Source organism: Glossina fuscipes, unplaced genomic scaffold (genome assembly GCF_014805625.2).
Source record: "Glossina fuscipes isolate IAEA_lab_2018 unplaced genomic scaffold, Yale_Gfus_2 2, whole genome shotgun sequence".
NCBI lineage: Eukaryota > Metazoa > Arthropoda > Insecta > Diptera > Glossinidae > Glossina > Glossina fuscipes.
In genome coordinates this window covers 30427759-30447374 of record NW_023998416.1, presented here as the reverse complement: position 1 = coordinate 30447374, position 19616 = coordinate 30427759, and the positions used below count along the sequence as shown (strand labels likewise).

At 36.0% G+C, this 19616-nt stretch overlaps 4 protein-coding genes across 7 annotated transcripts; 3 read left to right on the top strand and 1 right to left on the bottom strand.

Moving 5' to 3' along the window:
• The first annotated feature begins 1492 nt into the window (after positions 1–1492).
• Positions 1493–5229, top strand: LOC119633441 (E3 ubiquitin-protein ligase msl-2). The gene is made up of 3 exons (XM_038026996.1): positions 1493–3103; positions 3161–3830; positions 3906–5229. The coding sequence occupies exons 1-3, from the start codon at positions 1760–1762 to the stop codon at positions 4571–4573; spliced, it is 2682 nt and encodes an 893-aa protein (XP_037882924.1). The 5' UTR covers positions 1493–1759; the 3' UTR covers positions 4574–5229.
• A 2778-nt stretch (positions 5230–8007) lies between these two features.
• LOC119633157 lies at positions 8008–11007 on the top strand. Its single transcript, XM_038026488.1, has 3 exons — positions 8008–9564; positions 9630–9910; positions 9995–11007. Exons 1-3 carry the CDS (start codon positions 9483–9485, stop codon positions 10988–10990), a joined length of 1359 nt encoding a protein of 452 aa, XP_037882416.1. The 5' UTR covers positions 8008–9482; the 3' UTR covers positions 10991–11007.
• LOC119633156 (exocyst complex component 2) lies at positions 10907–15665 on the bottom strand. Of its 4 annotated transcripts, none has more exons than XM_038026485.1 (10): positions 15530–15665; positions 14273–14517; positions 13572–14192; positions 13289–13503; positions 12950–13235; positions 12291–12894; positions 11911–12228; positions 11427–11843; positions 11222–11372; positions 10907–10994 (listed from the first exon to the last, which is right to left on the bottom strand). In XM_038026485.1, exons 2-9 carry the CDS (start codon positions 14379–14381, stop codon positions 11234–11236), a joined length of 2709 nt encoding a protein of 902 aa, XP_037882413.1. In that variant the 5' UTR covers positions 14382–14517; positions 15530–15665; the 3' UTR covers positions 10907–10994; positions 11222–11233. The 4 variants fall into 4 exon arrangements, with proteins under 4 accessions (XP_037882413.1, XP_037882415.1, XP_037882414.1 ...); XM_038026487.1 differs by lacking the exon at positions 10907–10994 and adding an exon at positions 11064–11167; XM_038026486.1 differs by lacking the exon at positions 10907–10994 and adding an exon at positions 11064–11157.
• Positions 15666–15738: 73 nt separating this feature from the next.
• Positions 15739–19523, top strand: LOC119633155 (conserved oligomeric Golgi complex subunit 3). Its single transcript, XM_038026482.1, has 10 exons — positions 15739–15760; positions 15841–16006; positions 16068–16589; positions 16648–17138; positions 17531–17670; positions 17742–17902; positions 17963–18101; positions 18159–18334; positions 18399–18968; positions 19072–19523. Exons 2-10 carry the CDS (start codon positions 15848–15850, stop codon positions 19489–19491), a joined length of 2778 nt encoding a protein of 925 aa, XP_037882410.1. The 5' UTR covers positions 15739–15760; positions 15841–15847; the 3' UTR covers positions 19492–19523.
• The last annotated feature ends 93 nt before the right edge of the window (positions 19524–19616 follow it).

Here is a 19616-nt window from a genome sequence, read left to right as displayed (position 1 = left end):
ATTAAAATTTTACCATATTTCAAAAATTTTTTAAACTTTCTGGTCTTGCGAATAAAACGAGAATGTATGTCAAATATAAATTTAACTTTACCAGATAAAAGATATAAAATATTTTGTTTTATTTAAAGTAAAAGCAAATCCTAAAGTAGTTTCTCCTCGTTTTTTTGCGCGCTGACTAGCTTTCAGACCGAAAATAATAAGGTCAAAACACATAGCAAACGTGCGTTCATATCAGGCATTTATGATAAATAATGAATACCATGTAACTCGCTCATATTGTTGGAGAGGATAAAAACAAAGATTGCCGATACGAATTAAGCAATTAAGGCATTAAAATAAACAATAAGAGAACGAATGTGACACTAAAGGAGCTTTCAAATTGATTAGTAAAATATAAGATAGGGCTTTACTGACTGATACGGCTTATTGAATAAAACATCCAATTGGAAATAAATCGCCCGTATTCTTCGTTTATCATTCCTTATAGAATAATATAGAATACAAACTTAAATTTTCGTTTAACATAAAACAGATGAAAATTATTACAAGATAAAACATAAATTGGTTAATGAATGAGACTGTCTGTGTTTCTACATGCGTTTTTTTTTTGCTTGGCTGTGTGTATATGCAAAACTAAGCGATTTAATAATTCCCACAGAAACTTGTAAGAAGTTGGCAAAATTGATGTCCAATGGCGAAAATAAGAATAAATCATTATTTTGTTAAGCGCCAAGTTGAAAAGTTTTTGATTCGTTATGTAAACTTATCGGGAAATAACTGCCTAAACGTTGAGAATGTTGCTTAAAATCTTTTTTCAGAAATTGTTTCTTAATTTAAAACAAATCGTCTTTATTTCTTTTCCCACCCTTTTTTTTGGTTTATTTGCTTGTTTACAAGCAAAACCCTATTATTTTTTAATTCTGGGGACGCTTACTAAACCATTCAGCAACTTTTCACACCTGAAATGCCTAAATATTGCAATTTACTCAGTCTCGTTAATTCTTCTAATTTAAATTTTAATCCCTAATAATCGCGTAGCTTTCATACGTTTCCAGACTTGGTTATATAGATACCCAGACTCTTAAAAGAAATATTTTATTTACAGCATATATAGTCGATAACAGAAAGCTTAACATATTTTTGGTAAAAACCTAAATAAGATAGTACGTAATTGAAAGTCGTCTATATCATCCACATTTGTTTATATTAAACGTTTGCAGTTTATTTTGTTGGCTGGGGCGTTCTTCGTTGTTGTGATGTTATTTCGCGATTCACTTTAATTGTAATTGCAGCATTGCCAGATGTATTGCGGCTTTCGTAACGAAGTGCTGTCATTATTCTTTACAAATACACTTATTTAAACAGAACAAGAAGAATTTTTAATTAACGAAATGCCATATCAAAACGGAATGCCAAAAACAAAATCGGCGAAACTAAAAATTATTTTCTTAATTTTATTGAAAAATAACTTTGAAAAGTTACCGGAAATACTTAAAAATGTTTATTAAATTCAGTTAAATGAGGTCGTAATAAAATTAATTGCAGCATTTTCCTTGGAAAAGGAAGCGCACGGCAATTTACTAAATTAATCAATCACCCAGAAAAAAATTGCTTATGGATACTAGAAAAGAGAAAAAGTTACTAACTTAAATTTTAAGAATAATTTAACTCGCTACGTGTCCGGACTTTCTTTGCATTCAAATGCCCTAAAACGTTTTGCAGTGTCGAGTACGATTAACGAAAAAAATCATTAGCTTTGATGTCAACACATATTTCAGTACTTGCTATGAATGCAGTGGCTGTGTATGTTAATGCCGCGAAATTGGTGCTCCAATCAACGGAGTCCAATCCTACGATACCGCTAAACACAGTTCAAGATTTATGTCATATATTGCCACATTTACGTCAATTGCTGTCTTGCGCTGTATGCTGTCATCTAATTAATGATCCTCATGTGCCTCGAAACGGCCGATGTGTGCATCATGTTTGTCGGTTATGCGTACGTGGACAAAAAAATTTGCAACCTTTTTGTAACTTCTGCAAAGACAATCGTGATTTCAAGGCATACGATGAAAACAAACAAATGCGTTGCTTATTGCTCTGCTATAAAAGTATGTGTGAACATTTAAAAAGCAGTTATATATTTAATCAATTAGCTGGTCGCAAACTACAGCAATACACTGTGCTGGCACCCAGTGTTCCGCTGCCTCAGATGACAATGCAAGACCTTGTGACAGAGGGAGCTAATTACGATGAAATTATAAACAGTTGCAATAGTGATTCACCAAAAAAAGGTTTTATTGTATCTAAGATGGCTCCCTTACCTGCTTTACTAGCGCCTCTTTCCACTACGGCAATTACACCTTTGTCGCAAATGCAACAAAATCTGAATAATACAACTTTGAACCAAAGTACGCCGAAAGCGTCAACGCCACCTTGTAATGTGAACACAACGGATCAGGTGCCTTCAAATTTTAAACGTGAAGTTGTTTCGCCGCCTTCAAAGATACAGCAGCAGCAGCAGCAGCAGCAACATCAAAACGCGCAATCTACGCTTGCTCAATCTACGTCTATTGCTCCCCCGCTGCAGGCCTTGACAAATACGCAACCTACATTAGTGCAATTAAACCAACTGAAGAATGCACCGAATATAACTTACATTGGGCCCAATACCCGAGGCATTGTAGTCCCTATAGTAAGTTCTTCGGCGACTACTACGGCCCCCTTAACAATAGCCTCTTCCCGGTTGCAATCTCTTAATCGGCAGTGGGCCCAAGTCAGGGGTTTAACAATAGCTTCAACAGCAAATTCGTGCGCAACAGCTCCAGTGGTGGACTCTAAACCGCCTTTGACCGCTATTAAAGTATCGCTGACATCTACTAATTCAGCCCTGAGAGCCTTAGCAGCCACTACCAACAGTAATTCGGCGCTGGTTGCCACCGCTACGGCAGTCACGGCCACTACAACGACACAAGTAAGAAATCCTCCACCCATCAAAACGGTTTCAAATGGATCAGCCATGTATTCGGTGCTTTATACAGGGATCGGCAACAAAATCACCATTAAGCGCAAAACAGATGGCGATGAGGATACAAATCAAAAGGTACTTAAAACACAATCTTGCCATTCTCATATTTTGACTTGAACGGTTTTTCCGTAGAAAAATGCTACTACCTCAACTTCAACACCAGCGCCCTCTTTGGTAAGGCCTTTAGCGAAGAGTAATCCTAATAAACGTAGGGGTTGCCGCTGCGGTAATGCGACACCTACACCGGGCAAGTTAACTTGCTGTGGTCAGCGTTGTCCTTGCTATGTAGATTCCAAGTCGTGCGTAGGTTGCAAATGTCGCGGCTGTCGTAACCCTCATCGACCCGGTGGTGGTAAAGTCAGGCCGATTATACCAGAATTGGCATGTTATGAAATCCAAATGGCTGACGATCATTCCAATCCCATTAGTGCTCATGATTTACCCATAGCAACTACTACAACAAATTCTGAATCGGTCAGCTTTCCAATCTCGGCCAATTTACCGGCTTCTTTAAGTCTCACGGCTACTACAAATAACAAAAATTCGCCGACCACAAACAATTCATCGTCTTCCAACGTTAACGTAACAACAACGGCGACTCTAATACCCATACGAGGATGTATTAATAGCACTGCACCGCCACCTTTAGCACCAACAACAGCTCACAGCATGATGCAAAACACCAGCTTTGGTAGCAATGCTACGCAGGCATCCTTAACAAATAACACAGCAAATATTTTACAATTGGATCAACTGCCTAGAGAATCGGTGCTTATACAAAACGCCGAAGGCAAATATCAAGGTGAGTTGTTTTTATGTTTTGTTTTATTTCTTGCGCCTTAAATTCATGCAAATTTATACCTTGATAAATTCGTAGTGGTCAATCTGTTTACTACAACAGCTCACCAGGCTGGTCAGCAAGTGCCTAGTTTACAAAGAATTCATGGTTTGTCTCAAGCTGCTCAGGTAACAGCAAGCAATAATTTTATTTTACCCACAACCGCTAGTACAACGAGTATAACTACTACCACCTCATCGTTGCCACAAATCATAATTCAATCACAGCAACAAACACAACACAGTCTTTTGCAATCAACCCAAAGAATCAACAATAGCAACAGTAATATTACGGCCCATTCGTTACCTTTACAATTGCAACAGCAACTAAAGCAGAATATTATAACGGTCCACCCAATAAGCTCGTCGGGCAATGCAACCATTTCTCCAGCCTCAGCCTCAATACTTACGCCTGCCTCCTCGCCTGCCTCCACACATGCTACCGGCACTCTAACACTAACGCCTCTAATAGTAAGTAGTCAAGCAAATAATTCGTATTCAACCGTAGTATCAGCGGCTGACGTCTTTACAAATTCGACCGATATTATACAACAGGCGAATGTTCTCAATATACCTGCTGTCTCGACAAGTATCAGTCAGTCGATAACTCACCGTCAAGTGGTAAATAGTTCTACTACAAATTCGGCGATCAACAGTACAACTCGACCACAAAATGTACTCGAGCTTTTAGATGCAACTAACATGTAAACAAATTAGAAAGCGAAAGAAACGAACACCAACAGAAGCACAAAGGCAAATCTACCCACATTTAGGTTTCACTTAAATCTCACGCTATCCAACCCACTGTTCCACACAATCTAACACGTACTTCTTGCTCCCCATCAATCTCTTACTTTTCAAAAGGACCAGACTAGCATTTCAAACTATTACATTTACTTACGTATATAATTTATAGGAACAAAGTCTTAGAATTTAGTTGTTAAGGCTAGTTAATGGCTAGAAACTCGTAAAATTTTAGATTTTTTTTTTTTGTGAAGAAGAAAAGTTGTAATCGAAAGGTATAAGCAACATTAACTTATAGAGTAAGAAAATGGTGAATGCATGAATAACGGAACTGAATGGACAGCGTATCCTTGCGCAGGATTGCTGGAATTATAAATTTCAGCTTTTATTGTGATAAGTTCAGAGAAAAGAACAAAGTTTTTTTTATGTGTGTGTACTTGAGTCTATTTGCTACTAATCTACTGATGAAATTTTATGAACGAAGAGAAGTCTGTAATTTCAGAAGACACAACGGAGTTTATGCTCTTCTATAGCTTTCATTCAACTCGTCGTGAATCACGTCCCAGTTTGCATTCAGTTTGTTTGTTTGTTGTTTTTAAGTAAATCATTTTGAAATTGAATTTTTTCTTGCATGAATTTTATTTCCTTTTTATTTTTGAATTGAATTTTATTTACTTTTTTATATATTAATATATATTTTTTCGATATATAAAAGGGATAAATGGACAAGACTTGTAAATGTATATATCCAGACTGATTACGACCATTTAAGAAGGACCAAAAGAGTCTTGTGTTTCTGTTAGTTCGCAATTCAACAATTGAAAAAGTCCTGTGTTGCCTTTTGGCTTTGTGTGGCAAGAAAGCGATAGTGCCGTAGACCCCTAATCCACCATCTCGGTTTTCTAGACTCTGCATGGCATTTTTTTATACTTTGTCTTTTGTCGGAATACAGTCGATCCGCTTTGAAAGTTTCATATCACGATTACGTTGAATTTGCTTATATTTGCTTATTTGTTATATTCTAATAATAATTGTTTGTGAATGTATTTCTTTTGAGTCGATGTCATTATAATATCCTTCGTTTACCATTGTTCATTGCGAGCAAGGTTATGAACTCGATATCTCATATTTTTTTTATATCTCTATTCATTTGATGTCGCTCCGGTTTTTCTTATTTTATTCGTTCGGCTGCCGCTGGGCTAAAATTCGTTGTAATCGTTTTTTCTTTCTCACTGCTTTTACGACAAGAACGATTTAATATAAAATGATTTGCACTTGGGCAGAAAAAAGTGATTTAGGTAGCGATTTGCAGACACATAGTCGCTGCGACCCAGCCGTAAAATGGATTTCCTTTCGTAAGTGTTGTACTAAATTGTGATTGGAGCGTTTTTCCATTCTATCGGATTGGCGATTTGCTGATCTCTTCAATCTTTGAAATCGAATGGCAACTAACTGCTCCTGTAAGGCATTCGTTTGTTCTATTGCATGTGATTTCTTAATTAAACCAAATTTAGTGTCTTTTCTTTATCTTAATATTTCACTTACATTTTTTTTTACATTTTTTTCTCATTCATTATGCTTGCTTCTTGGAGTATAACCGTAAAATAAACCTATCGTGTCTTTTTGTTGTGTTTTAAATTTTCTAATTTCTCTGTTTGAAGCTTTGAGTCTGCGGAAAAGAGTGTTCGGATTCGAGTTCGACCAAAACTTTGGATTCGCCTTTAGCGAATTATCTTCTTCTTCGAATAGCGGCAGATTCAAAGTCACTGCCAAGAGAAATTTTTGGGCAGAATATTTAATAATAATTTCCATGAAGTAAAGATACGCCTTATTTTGCCTGTTCCCTTCTTCCTTTCAAAAATGATCGTTGAACGATAACTGTAAACTAGACGTAGACGTCTAAAGCGCGCCAAGAAAAAAGTATTGAGTGTTTTTTAAAAAATCATCTCTAGCGTAGTGTAGTGTATGGGTGAATTTATGACTTCCCTAATTAAGAGAATGCATTCGAGGAATAAGAACGTTAACCAGAGCGTCCACATTGTTCGCTGGCACTACAGCAATCAGCAAAAATGCATTTTCGAGCAATAAAATCGCCATGTAAAATGACATTTTAGTAATTGTCGACAAGGTCACTCATACTCACAGAAATTTGTCGGAAGATATACTGAGAGACGACTATAAGATTAGAGTTTAGATTGGCTGTTTTCATAATTCGAATGTCTGGATTTGTTCTGAAAGCTGGCTATCGGAAACAAATACACACGCGCGCCATCTTACCCATCATTTCTGAATTTGAGTCGATGAAGAAATTATTTTTTATAGAGCAACACAAAGTGATGAATTTTCAATGAAAGAAATGAAAAGTCTTGGGAAGGACAGGAATTGAAGCAAAAGTATATTTGCCCGTACGTAAGAGCAAACACACGACATCGTACAGCATTTAACAGTAAATGCTGTTTGAAAGAAAAGGTTTTGGGAACCAATGTACTTAGTAAGCGATATTTGCTCAACTATTAATTAATTACATGTTACAGTAACGATTTTTTTTTTTTTTTATATAGAATTCACAGAGGTTTTTTCATAGAAATTTTAATGCGTTCAATTTTGTGCGATGTGATATTTTGCGATTCAGGAAAAATCAAATTATTGAAAAAGAAAGTTTGTTGAGCTTAATATAAATCCTTGTTGTTAATATTTGTGCAATACTATCAATAGTGCGGGATTATTGATGGCCGCGTTTTACATTTGATCGAATCATATTTAAAATGAAGTTTTCATTTATCTACAATTACTTACAAATAGAAAAAACAAATCCCATAAGCGCATTTTCTTACTCTTCGATACAAAATTCTTCACAAAAATAAAAAAACAAAAATTGAAAATAGCAGGATTTAATTTAATTTCATTTCATTTAAGAGAAAAAGTTATTATGTTAGAAAATATATATGTAAAGACAATTTTTTTTTATATTGTGTAGTTATATAGAGATTTTATTATTTAGATGAATTAAGTGTTGCAAACATTTTTAACATTTTTTTTTTTTTTTCCTGATTGTACATAAGTTAATAACGAAGCATTTCGTTTGTAGAAAAAGGCATACTAACGTGATCGAAAAGTAATAAGAATCAATTTTCTCCTATTATCGTCGTGTGAATTATAAATTCCTCCTTCGGCGAATTAAACATAAATGTTATGCATCATTTCGATGAAGCCAAAATTCGCCAAAATTACTATTTTCTGAATCATAATAACGCAGCTTCGCTCACCGCATTGATTCTTCGAAATTTTTTCTCGAAAAATTGAAGGCATCAACCAATTTGCAAGGCTTCTTTCTCCGTCTGTGTGTGTTTGAGGACTGGCTTATCTCGACGATATCATTTTGAAAACCGTATCGAAAAATATGCTTTAAAAAAGTAAAAAAAAAAAAGGTACAAGAAAACTATATACAGCCGCAACCGAGTTTTTTATACCCATCATAGCTTAATACTGATCAATAATATGTAGTCTTTATATGGTCTCTGATGGCTTTTTCTGGATGCTGCAAGCCTTTTGATAAAGGAAAGAAATTTCAAAATTCTATAAGATTGAGTAGGCGTGGCCGATTTAATATTCGATATATTTTTGTTTTTTGACAAATGCTGCATGACCACCAAATGCTAATTTTTATCGTTTTCATTCTACCTATTGTGGTTTATAAGTAACAAGCAAAAACCCAAAGCTTTTATATTTTTGAAAGAAGACGTGCTCCCAATTTGTGTCGTACTGTGGTTCTACTTTTTGACCAATTTGGCTTAATTTGAATACCAACCTGCACGCAACCAACTTCTAATCTTTATGCTGATTGCTACATTTTTGCGACTATGGATATTGCACAGACCGATAGACGGACACGCTTAATTCTGTGATTCCGTAGAGTGTATATATATTTTATGGGTTGTCCGAGCTTCCCTTCTGGCTGTTGCAAACGTTTTGACAAAGTGGAGATAAAAAGTAAACAAGCGTAACGAATTAATTAATAAAGATATTCATATCGAAATTTATCACCAGACATCGCTTAGGGTGTTGGCTAATCTAAGCAAAGAAAAGTAAAGAAAAGAAAAAAATAGCTTAGATACGCTGGCATGATTGAAATGGAGAAATTCTTGTTACTTTTTGATCACGGTATTATATAATGATAATTATTTATTAACACACACACTTGGTTACTTAGAGCGACTTGAGTGCGTGTGCGTTAAGAGAATTGTAGTTATTAGAAAATAAGTCGAAAGAAATGAAAATAATATAAAATAAAAAAAAAACAAAAATATTTTATTCAGATGCTTTCCCTGCATTCTTCTTAATAAGCGGAAAATTTTGACGATAGAAAAATCTTTGGCGCTCTTCAAGTATTATATACATTATCATCTTCATTCATTTTGTGTTCCTAAGTATTAACAGTCAATACATTTTGTTCATATCTTTCACAACTTGTGACACTGTTAAAGCATAAACAGTTTCATGGAAGATGCTGAATAATGTGTTTGATTATCTGATTAATCAATTCTGCTCAGTTGTAAATGTGTGTTGTGTAGACAAACACTCTGTATTATCATACTTATTATTATTCTTTCTCAGCGGCTTATAAGTGCTATCAATCGCCTCTTCAAATGAGACGGGAGGCTCGAATTCCATGAAACAAGAATGTATTAGTTTTGTTGCATTTGTTGAAGAAAACATTTGAAAATTTTAAATTCGTCCAAAATCGGAAATTTTGCACTAGTCTTTAATTAGAAACGTTTTTCAAGCTGATAAGAGTTTTTTGTAGAAAGAATAAAAGAAAATTCAAAAACAATAATTTTTCATTATTATCCTCACAACGACGACAATCATAACTATGCAATTTATTAACTTGCGATTAATATTTATAATAACGACGTTGATAGTAACTTCAGTAAATGTTCTTGGACAGGATGTTGGTGAGTTTCGCTTATTAGTTTAATTTGTTTTAATGAAATTAAATGTAAATGTTAATTTTGTTTAGTTGAAGAGCCATTTGACTTGGAAATTGAATCAAATGCTATCGATGATCATAATGCTAAAGTTAGCGAGAATCGTTTAGCCGCTCAATTATTTGCTGTACTAGAACATTATAAGCAAGAGGATCCTGTAGGTATACCGGGTTTCCCCATATCAGATCCCTTCGAAATGCCAAATGTAAAGCAAAGCTTAGGTATGGCCAACTTAAATATGATGAAAATTAAAGCCTATGGATTGTCTAGTTTCCGTTTAACAAGCATTAAAGTTGATCTCAAAGCCATGAAGGTATAGGAACTTATAAATCTTTCTCTGAGCACACATTTTCATTATTGATATACTTTTTTTTTTTTAATTTTGCTGAAAGCATAGGCGGAGGGAATCATTGAGTTGGATGAAATGTATACGAACGGTTCCTATACTTTAAATTCGTTATTTTCCAATGCCAATGGTCCTTTCAATGTGATTTTGAAAAAGGTGATGGCTAAGGGCACTGCTGTGTTGGCCGTTCAACGTAGCGGTCATTTGGCAATAGAACGCCTTAAAATAGATATAACATTTGATGATATGGGCATGGATTTTCAAAACTTAGGTTTTTTAGGAAACATATTTCAGGGCATCGTCAACTCAGCTCCAACATTGGTATTTGATTCTATGAAACCATTTATGTTACAAGCAGCCGATAAGCAATTTCGGGAAATGGTTAATAAAAACATTACGGAGATAATGGGCGAACGTCTGCTGCCCAATTCTATAACCCCTTTAGATATGGTCATAGCGGAAGCCCGTAAAAAGGTACGGGAAAATGGTTGCGATCCTTTTCGTTTGCCAGATTATAATCGCACTGTAGGCGTATTCAGTATGCAGCTCGCCAATTCTTGGATAAATGGCATCTCATCATTTTACCGTGTCGGCGATGTAATTGTATTAATGGCTAATAAAACCGTGAATTTGATATTGCAAGTTGGTACACAGCAAATTTCTGGAGCCGGTCAATGGGAAGTTGGTTGCGGTTTGGTAACACGTATTGGCCACGTCCACTTCACCCTCCAGCATATACGTGCGACGATTAGTGTTAGTCAACCGTTAGATACGCGAAAAAGACCACAAATCAATGATTTACAAATCGATTTGGGTAACATACAGGTGCGGTGTGATGGTGCCGGCACATTAGATTATATACTCGAATTTGCTGTTAACGTTTTACCGAATATGCTACGCTATCAGATAATGGATGCCCTTGAGAATCCCATTAAGAAGCGCATTCAAGAACAGTTCAATGCAATTGATGTAGAACAGGCGATCAAAAATAATTTGGACAAATTCCAGCAGAATGTTGAATTAACATGTGATTTTAAATTCATTTAATCTCCTATTTAAAACCCATCGATATAAATAAGTTATAGTTGGTAATGAAAAAAAAGAAAAAAGAGAAAAAACCTTTTTTTATATAACAATAAAAAACAATGTTTTTAACTGAAACGAATTCATCTTTTACGATTTAAATGAATCAACGAGCCCTCTTCGGATCGCCCCTGCAAGTGACTTTAAGTATTTATCGAAAATAATATCGCTTGTGATATATAAATAATGGTTTACTTTTATTTCCGATTACGGCTCTTTGACCGCAAAACACATCAACTGCAATTTCATACGTTCTTTAACTTGGTCTAAAATTTCGTCAGCTTTTTTTATTTGTTCATTGCTTAAAGGAGGATTGATCGCTTCCAAAGCTTCCATGAAGTAATTTCTACAAGATTAAAATCATATTTTATAGCTTACAAAGGTCACTTACGTAACGTACCTGCCCGTATCATTGGTATACAAGCGTAAAGCCTCTCTTAGTAAACGAATATCCACATTGGCCTGTACAGCTCCAGTCGGACTAAATTGTTGGACACAACTCATTAAACGTGCTAATTCTTCTGATATTGTCAATACGATTGGCTCCAATATAGGTCTTAATAAAGCCGGTGAAATCGTGTAAATTTCTGAATACACAGCAACTAAGTTATCGCAACATTCATGCGCGTACGGTCTTAATTGACCTATATTCATTTCCGCGTCCCATTGAAAAGCTCCCAAATACATCGACGGCTCTATAGTGCCCACTAATGGGTCACCCTTGTGTTCAACATAAGCATCTAAGATGTTGGAGAATAATTTATTCACTGAATAACGAGCGGTTTCAATAGCCAGCGATGACAACGGGTAACCATACCTAAACACAGAAAAACCGACTATAAATGTAATCTTTCTTTATACATTTTAAACATTATCTATATTACCGTTCAAAAAGTTTTCCCACCCGATGAAAGAAGCTTTTGTTGCAATACGCACAATTAGCTAAACAGCACAACATACGTTGCTCCCATGTGACTGCTGTGGACGAAGAGAAACTAGGGAATCTTCCAGAAGTCAAAGTACTATTTTGTTGGTTATTTGGATAGCCTAATAGTTGAGAAACATTGTGTGTGGGAATTTCCTCTTTGTGTGATTCGAACGCTAATTCTTGTATCACATCACAAAAGCAAAGCAAGAACTTCTGCAAACGTAATGACACTTCGCGTTGACCATCCGATTCAGTTTCCATAAGGTTTCCCTCCCTTTATTAAAAAAACTTTGAAGTTCAAAAGTATTCGAGGCTAAGCCATTTCTCTAAATTCACCTTATTTCTGGATTAATGCACGATTGCTGAGCCTCATCTAAAGTTTCTATTAAGAGTTCCTCCATGCGCTGAGGTAATAAAGTGGCTCCTGGAAAATCTTCGACGCCCATTTCCCACAATTCATTTTCGCCCAATTTTGAACATTTTTGAGTGGCTTTTTCAAATATATTCGAAAAACATTGCAATCTGGTTTCATCTATGAATTTCTGGACAATATCTAAAGCAGGTGAAGGTAAATCTAAACTTATCAATGTAGCGTAGGTGATGCGTGTATAACGCAAACATTGCGGCAACCAGGACTTGAAAATATCGTGCGAACTATGGCTTATTGGCCAAACAAATCCTACTGATTGCCTTAAAGAGCGCGCTTCAGCATCTGTGGCGCATATGGCTACTTTGAGATAAACGCAATATTTTTCAATAGCGTTTAAAACCATTCGCTTAAAATCGCCCGGCCTAGGATCATTTGGACCCCTCAGCTCTCCGGTAAAATACATTTGTCCTAAACGCCACAAATCGGGTAGCTGAGCAGCAGCTATCTCACACAATTCCTCGCAAAATAGCACTCGATTAGGTGGTTGAGTTAAGTCACGATTTTTGCTTTCTAGATGTTGAGAAATGTTTAGTAAAAAGCATGTAGATTTTTTTTGCCAACATACTTTCCCCTCCCTGCGCGTCTTTCCCGGCAAACTGCTCAAAAGTTTGTTTAAATGTTTTTTCCATGTATTTAGCTCTGGCGTCGATAGCATCCCAGGCGGGATCAATATTTCGCAATTTATCATTGATAGAAGTACCTGTTTGTTGTTGTACTTCCAGGCTAATTAAAGCTTTAATAAGTTTACGTTGCTGTTCCACACTTTGTGGCATTTTTATGACATTCTCATGCAATTGTCGCCTTATTTGTAATATGCGTTGATCCACCTCTTCCATAACTTTGCGAAAAATCTATTTCAATTTTTTAATTAAGTTATATCAAAAACCAAAAATCATTTACTCACAGGTATCTCAGTTTTGCCAAAACGGCTTTTAGCTCGAGCATAATCATTTACTACCATATCATATTCACCGGCCAGAGCACGTTTCTCTACCGTATTAGGTAAGCAGAAAAGGAATTTATGCCGCGATAGAGCCAGCAAAACAGCTCGCGTGGAATCAGCTTTCTCTTTGCGTAATAACACATCAGTAAATATATTCTCTGATTCCTTGATAGAACCTAAGTAAATGCCGAGTCGCTGTATGCGTATATTTCTAAGACTCCAAAATTTCTATTGTTAAACTTACTTTGAATTTCTTGTTCTAATACATTCAAGGGTTGTGTTCCATATTGGCTTTGGTCTGCTTGCAATTTTTCTTTAATACTCATCAATGTATCTAGCTGCTCGATAACAGAACCAGCATTCGACTTTAAAAATGATAGTTGTCCCTCTTTTTGACTCTCCACCTTTCGATTGAGATAATTAAGGCCAGCCTTAAGGTCCGCAAATGTGGTAGAGGAGTGATTTTCCAATAAAAATAACGCCGGCGAAAAGTTCTCTTGCGATAAATCACCGCTGGCATTGGGAAACAACTCTCGTAGATTTTCTACATTCTTTTTCTCGTTGCCTTCCGTAGATAAGCCTAAGGGATCATCGGGCGTTAAGCCAGATTGAACTAGAGTCCGTCGTCCCCAAGCAAAATTTTGAGAAGGAGCCTCATCTATCCACACGGCAGATTCTTTTAAAGGACCTATAGTTTCGTGATGGCCTAAAGCTCGGAATTGCACAGCGGATATTCCTTCTCCGCCACTGCGCGTGGTGACAATAATATCGCCAATGCCTTTCGCTGGGCCAGTGCGGGCAATAATTTTATTTGGAGAAACCCACTCCGCCGAAAGCAAACAATCAAAACCGCATATTTTTAAACCTACAAAATGAAAACCAAAAAAATTGTTTTTTTCTTATAATTAATGGGTGTTAATGTTTATTAACTTTATTACTACATACCCAATAAATCGGTAGCCTTAGTGCCGAGAAATTCGCCACGTATTATCACTCTGGTTCCAGGCGGACCTTCTTTAGGTGAAAGACCAGTTACCACAGGCTGAGGCGCCATAACTTCCTGAGTTGGAAGCGATTGTTTTTTTTTTTGTATGTTGAGTTAAGATCGACCAATAAATTTGTTAAATGCAATTGGAGATTGTTGAGTTGTGATGTAAAGTGATGTAAAAAAAAAGTGTTGCAACGTTTAGCTGAAAACAAAAAGGGAATGTTGTAGAGATAAAATATGATTGAACGTAAAAAACAAAAAAACCAATAATAAATTAGCATGAATTAAAAAAATAAATTCGCTTTTCTAATAAAAAAAGTTAGTCCCCGAGATGACGTACATTTGTTGCCACAAAGAGATCGAGGAAACCATCATATAACATGAAGAAGGTAAAAGGACCCCTAACACCATCAAGTCCGTGACATGTAAAAATTAGATGCTCAGCATACTCGCTAATTTTACAAACTTCGCAAATATCACATTTTATAGCACGAAACATTTTTATATACACTTGATCATAAGTGTGACCGCTCCTGAGTCTATAAAGAAGTTTGGTTATCCGGGAATAAAAAGGAAGCTGAAGTTAAAGAGATAAACTGAAATTTGGGATTTATTTTATAGAAAAAGCGATTGGATTTAACACGCGCAATCTCATGAATATATTCATGATTTATTTGTTGAACGATGTAGTTAGGAATTGCCCGTATTGCTTCATTGTGAGTATCTTTGATAGACGAAATTGTCTCTTCAACTTGTGCCCTTTTTGCATGAAAATCAGCTTTTTCATTTAAAAAAAAGCCACAGTGGCCAAGTATCCAAACAAGGAGACCGTCATCCACTGAAGATTCATATAAAATCCTGTGCATATCAAACACGTATTGATTATCTGGATCTCTCTTACTTATTAGAAGCAGAGCTGACTTACTATCAGAAACAACAGCAAATTTTTTGATACTATCAATAATAGCCACCTTAACAGAATGGCTGACGAATTCTCCAATGGGGGGAATTTTTATCGTAGGAACTATCATCGAGACATTCAAAGTAGTTTGAGGAAAACTTCTCTTTTGCTTCACTTCTCTTTTCTTGTCACTCTTTGTCGGAAATGTTTTTAATGGCCATAATATTTTTGATGTTTTTTATTTTAGTTTATTTTGAAAAATTTCTTTTCCACTAATGTAGAAAAGACACGTTAGAAAAAATTTTTCGGTTACCGTTTGCTAAATGTAGTGTTGTTTCAAGTGTTGATTGTGTTGGACTCCAATTGAAAGCGATTAAAAGGACTTTTTCCTCAAAACAAACTTAAAAAACAATTCACATCGTAAACAGCAATTTACGAATTGTCAAAAACTATTTTATTGCGTGATCAGCTGTTCAACTTATAATCAACACTACTACTACTGCAAATTTTAACAAAAAACGTTCAGCTGTATAAACGAAAAAATGTATTGAATGCGAGAAAATCTGGCATTCGTGGCCATAAAACAACTGATTTTTATTTTTCTTTTTTTTTTTCAAATCGCAGACGTAGGATGGATGTCACCGCTGCTCAGTTGGAAAATGAGAATTTACGAAAAATTCGAAACCGTTTATTGCAATGGGAGGGTAAAACGAGTCCTTTAGCAGCTTTAAGCGCCCACCAGCAGGAGTTTTTTGAAATAATTGACACTGTATGCAAACGCGACAAGGAGGTGAGTCTTAAATTGTATTTGGTTAGTATTTGCTATAGCAATAATTTCGAAAATATTCTAGTGTCCCAAGACGACGGAAAAAGAGAACAACTTACGTGCAATAACGAAAGCAGTGGAAGATGCCGAAGCTTCTTCATTAATGAAGCTACAGCAATTATCTTTGCCCGGCATTGAAACCACAAATGATTTCTTAATGTGGTATAACCAAGTACTAGACGAAATCCATGAAAATGACGATATACATACACAGCATTATCTTCAACAACTAATAACTAGAAGCACAGAGTGTTTGCGCATACTGGAGCAAATAGAAAAGGCCATGCAACGTTTGGAAAAACTTAAGAATGAGTATTCATTTGTTTCGCAGAAAACGGAAGCTCTTAATACGGCCAGTGAGCAACTGTTAGGAGAACAGCAAAAACTGCAAGCACTTGGTGAAGAGATACAACATCGTTTACATTACTTCAATCAGGTCGAATTAATCAATCATCGTTTATTTAGCCCTACGCTCTCAGTAGCTTCGGGATCATTTCAGGAATGTTTAACCAAAATTGATCAATGCCTGACTTATATAAAAGAGCATGTAAGTTTTAATAAGTGCCTTTCAAAACTAATAATCTAATATATTTGCTAATCTTTAGCCCAGTTTTAAGGAATCCTCCACCTTTATCATAAAATACAAACAATGTTTAAACAAAGCGATCAGTTTGATGCGAAATTATGTCACTCAAGTTATGGCTCAAGCCACCGAAGCTACTCTTCATCCTAAACAGCCTTTGGTAAGTGCTGTAGAAGCTGCAAACACTTCGCCTGATGCCACGTTTGCTTTATATTACGGCAAGTATCAAACATCGGCTGCCAAAATTAAACGCATATCCCAAATGGTGGAGTCACGAGTGGAATTGTGTCGGGAATATGCAAATCTTTTGGGAGATTTGCAGCAGTGCTACCTAAGTGAACGTTCAACTATTATGACACCGGCTGTAGACAAAGCCATTAAAGATATCCAAGCGCAGCAGAGAGGTGATCATTGTGCTTTAATGCGTAGTTCGTGCGCATTTCTAGTTCACATATGTCAGGATGAGCAACGTTTATATTATCAATTCTTTGCCAAGGATAGCGAACAGCTAACGTTAGTATTAGTTAAATGATTAATTTTTATACTCACCACCAAACAATTCGGGTATTTTAAATGCATACCTCGGTTGCCATACGCAGAAATATACATTAGACGATCCATAAAAATTATGTTCCTCTGCCTGTACGTGAAATGCGCACAGCTAACAATGCTGCAATATAAGTCATAGGGGATATGGGAATAAAACTTCATATTTACCTCCATAGTTTATTATCGCTGATCATTCAAAGTTCAGTGCAAAAGTTTAATTGATTGACTAACTGACGCGTCCGTAATCAGTAACCGATTAGCAACTTTCACATATTACTTTAAGGTGGTGGGCATAACAGTTTCTTCGAATAAATCTCCATTTTTTTGTTATATTTCAATCTGTCGTTCCTATTTAGCGCATATTTGGAAAACTTGTGCAGTATTTTATACGACAGTATGCGTCCATATATAATACACATTAATCATTTAGAAACCTTGGCGGAAATTTGTTCAATACTGCGTATTGAAATGTTAGAAGAACAGGTGCAACAAAATTGTAAGTGCCAATGGAGTCGAATAGTTACATTATTATTACTATTATTATTATTTTAAATCGCATTTTGTTAGCTACTACTTTAGAAGCTTTTGCCACTATAGCGAATCAGTTGTTGCAAGATGTTCAAGAACGTTTAGTTTTTCGTGCACATTTATATCTACAATCGGATATTTTAAATTATAACCCCTCGCCGGGAGATTTAGCTTATCCCGAAAAACTTGAAATGATGGAGGTAAGTGTTCAAAATATCTTCTTTAAATAAGAAATATTTATATTAATATAGTGCATTTAGAGCATTGCATTGTCTCTGCAAGATTCACATTCGCATCAGATGCGTCGCTTCGACTCGAGATCTTCTTTGGTATCCACGTCTTCTAACGTTACAGAGGCTGAAAGCTTGGATACTAGTGTTAGCCGCGTGAGAAATATGAGTAACTTTCATTCACTCATCATAGGTTCATAGCTCAAATTCTAATTTTTATACTTAGATTCACCGGCAGATTTGCACGGCATGTGGTATCCGACCGTGAGACGTACACTCGTATGTTTATCACGTCTCTATCGTTGTGTAGATCGGCCCATATTCCAAGGTCTTTCCCAAGAGGCTTTAAAATTATGCATAGAAAGCGTTTCTGCAGCGGCTAAAAAAATTTCCCAGAGTAAGGTAAAGTAAACGCAATATTTCTCCCGACATAGCGAAACATTTTTTCTTTGGTTTTTGGTTTCAGACACCTATCGACGGTGAGCTTTTCGAAATCAAACATTTGCTTATCTTACGCGAACAAATTGCTCCCTTTCGTGTCGATTTCACAGTCAGGGAAACGTCATTAGATTTTAGTAAAGTCAAAACAGCAGCGTTCGGTCTATTACAGAAACGTAAACAATTGTTCGCCATTGGCAGCAATAATGCATTGCTCGAATTTTTATTGGAGGGCACTCCCCAAATTAAAGAGCATTTATTGGATTCGCGCAAAGAAGTCGATCGCCAGTTGAAATTGGTTTGCGAACAATTCATAACGGATGCAGTGCAAGGTTTAATAAAACCACTTCTGGGATTCCTGGAAAAAGCGAATCAATTAATACAGAACGATGCAAAAAATGCAAGCGATCAGCAACAACAGCCTATAAAAATTAATTATGTCTTAAGGCAGAGCGCCTGGGCTAGCCCGCAGCAAACTAGTAGCGTTATACAAGAAACGCAACGTTTAATCAAAAGCCGCTTACCGAGCTTGCAGAGATCCATGCAGTTATATTTAAGTAATCGTGATACTGAATTCATTATCTTTAGACCGATAAGGGTAAGTAAAGAATGGTAGGACTGAACTTAATTTTTTCATTTCACAAAAATAATCTTTTACTTAATTCGAAGATATTAGAGCTAATATATTTTTCAATTCACAGAATAATATTATTCAGTCATTTGTTAAAGTAGAGCAGTTACTAACCACGAACGGTTACACTAAAGATGACATGACTATCACCAGTTGCCCGTCCGCTGAGCAGGTTTCGGTATTATTATCTAGTGCCAGCATTTTGGCTGTCGAGAGTATAGCGAATTTCTCCGCAGCCCAACGCAAGTTAAGTATGAGCTCTAGCGATGCAAGGCCAGGAAGTCCACAGGCCTCACAATCTCCGCCAGTCACTAGAAAGCTATCCACAGAAAAAAAAGTAAGTTTTGAAGGAACGAGTGCAGCCAACTCAACTCTGGAAAATTTGCAAGAGCTTTCAGAATCGTCAGATGGCAATACGATAACGTCTTCTACAAATTTGTCGCCAGCGCCGCTTAAGAACATAGTTCTCAAAACCGCTGAACAAGTGTGATCTTTAAAGAATTACCAATAAAAATTACGCAATAATGTTTTTTGTTTAAACTACACTGTTTTTCATTTTTAATGCATTAGAAAATGAAAACAACACTGAAAGCAAATCTTATTCCAAAAAAAAAA

Bases quoted from the DNA above. Each gene is read 5' to 3' on its own strand.
- LOC119633157 (XM_038026488.1), top strand. From the start codon at position 9,483: ATGCAATTTATTAACTTGCGATTAATATTTATAATAACGACGTTGATA. The intron at 9,565-9,629 runs GTGAGTTTCGCT...AATTTTGTTTAG, and splicing joins TGTTCTTGGACAGGATGTTG to TTGAAGAGCCATTTGACTTG. The intron at 9,911-9,994 runs GTATAGGAACTT...CTGAAAGCATAG, and splicing joins TTGATCTCAAAGCCATGAAG to GCGGAGGGAATCATTGAGTT.
- LOC119633155 (XM_038026482.1), top strand. From the start codon at position 15,848: ATGGATGTCACCGCTGCTCAGTTGGAAAATGAGAATTTACGAAAAATT. The intron at 18,102-18,158 runs GTAACTTTCATT...TTTTATACTTAG, and splicing joins TAGCCGCGTGAGAAATATGA to ATTCACCGGCAGATTTGCAC. The intron at 18,969-19,071 runs GTAAGTAAAGAA...TTCAATTCACAG, and splicing joins TTATCTTTAGACCGATAAGG to AATAATATTATTCAGTCATT.
- LOC119633441 (XM_038026996.1), top strand. From the start codon at position 1,760: ATGTCAACACATATTTCAGTACTTGCTATGAATGCAGTGGCTGTGTAT. The intron at 3,104-3,160 runs GTACTTAAAACA...GTTTTTCCGTAG, and splicing joins ATGAGGATACAAATCAAAAG to AAAAATGCTACTACCTCAAC. The intron at 3,831-3,905 runs GTGAGTTGTTTT...ATAAATTCGTAG, and splicing joins CGCCGAAGGCAAATATCAAG to TGGTCAATCTGTTTACTACA.
- LOC119633156 (XM_038026485.1), bottom strand. From the start codon at position 14,381: ATGGCGCCTCAGCCTGTGGTAACTGGTCTTTCACCTAAAGAAGGTCCG. The intron at 14,193-14,272 runs GTATGTAGTAAT...TTCATTTTGTAG, and splicing joins TAAGGCTACCGATTTATTGG to GTTTAAAAATATGCGGTTTT. The intron at 13,236-13,288 runs GTGAGTAAATGA...AAATTGAAATAG, and splicing joins TTGGCAAAACTGAGATACCT to ATTTTTCGCAAAGTTATGGA.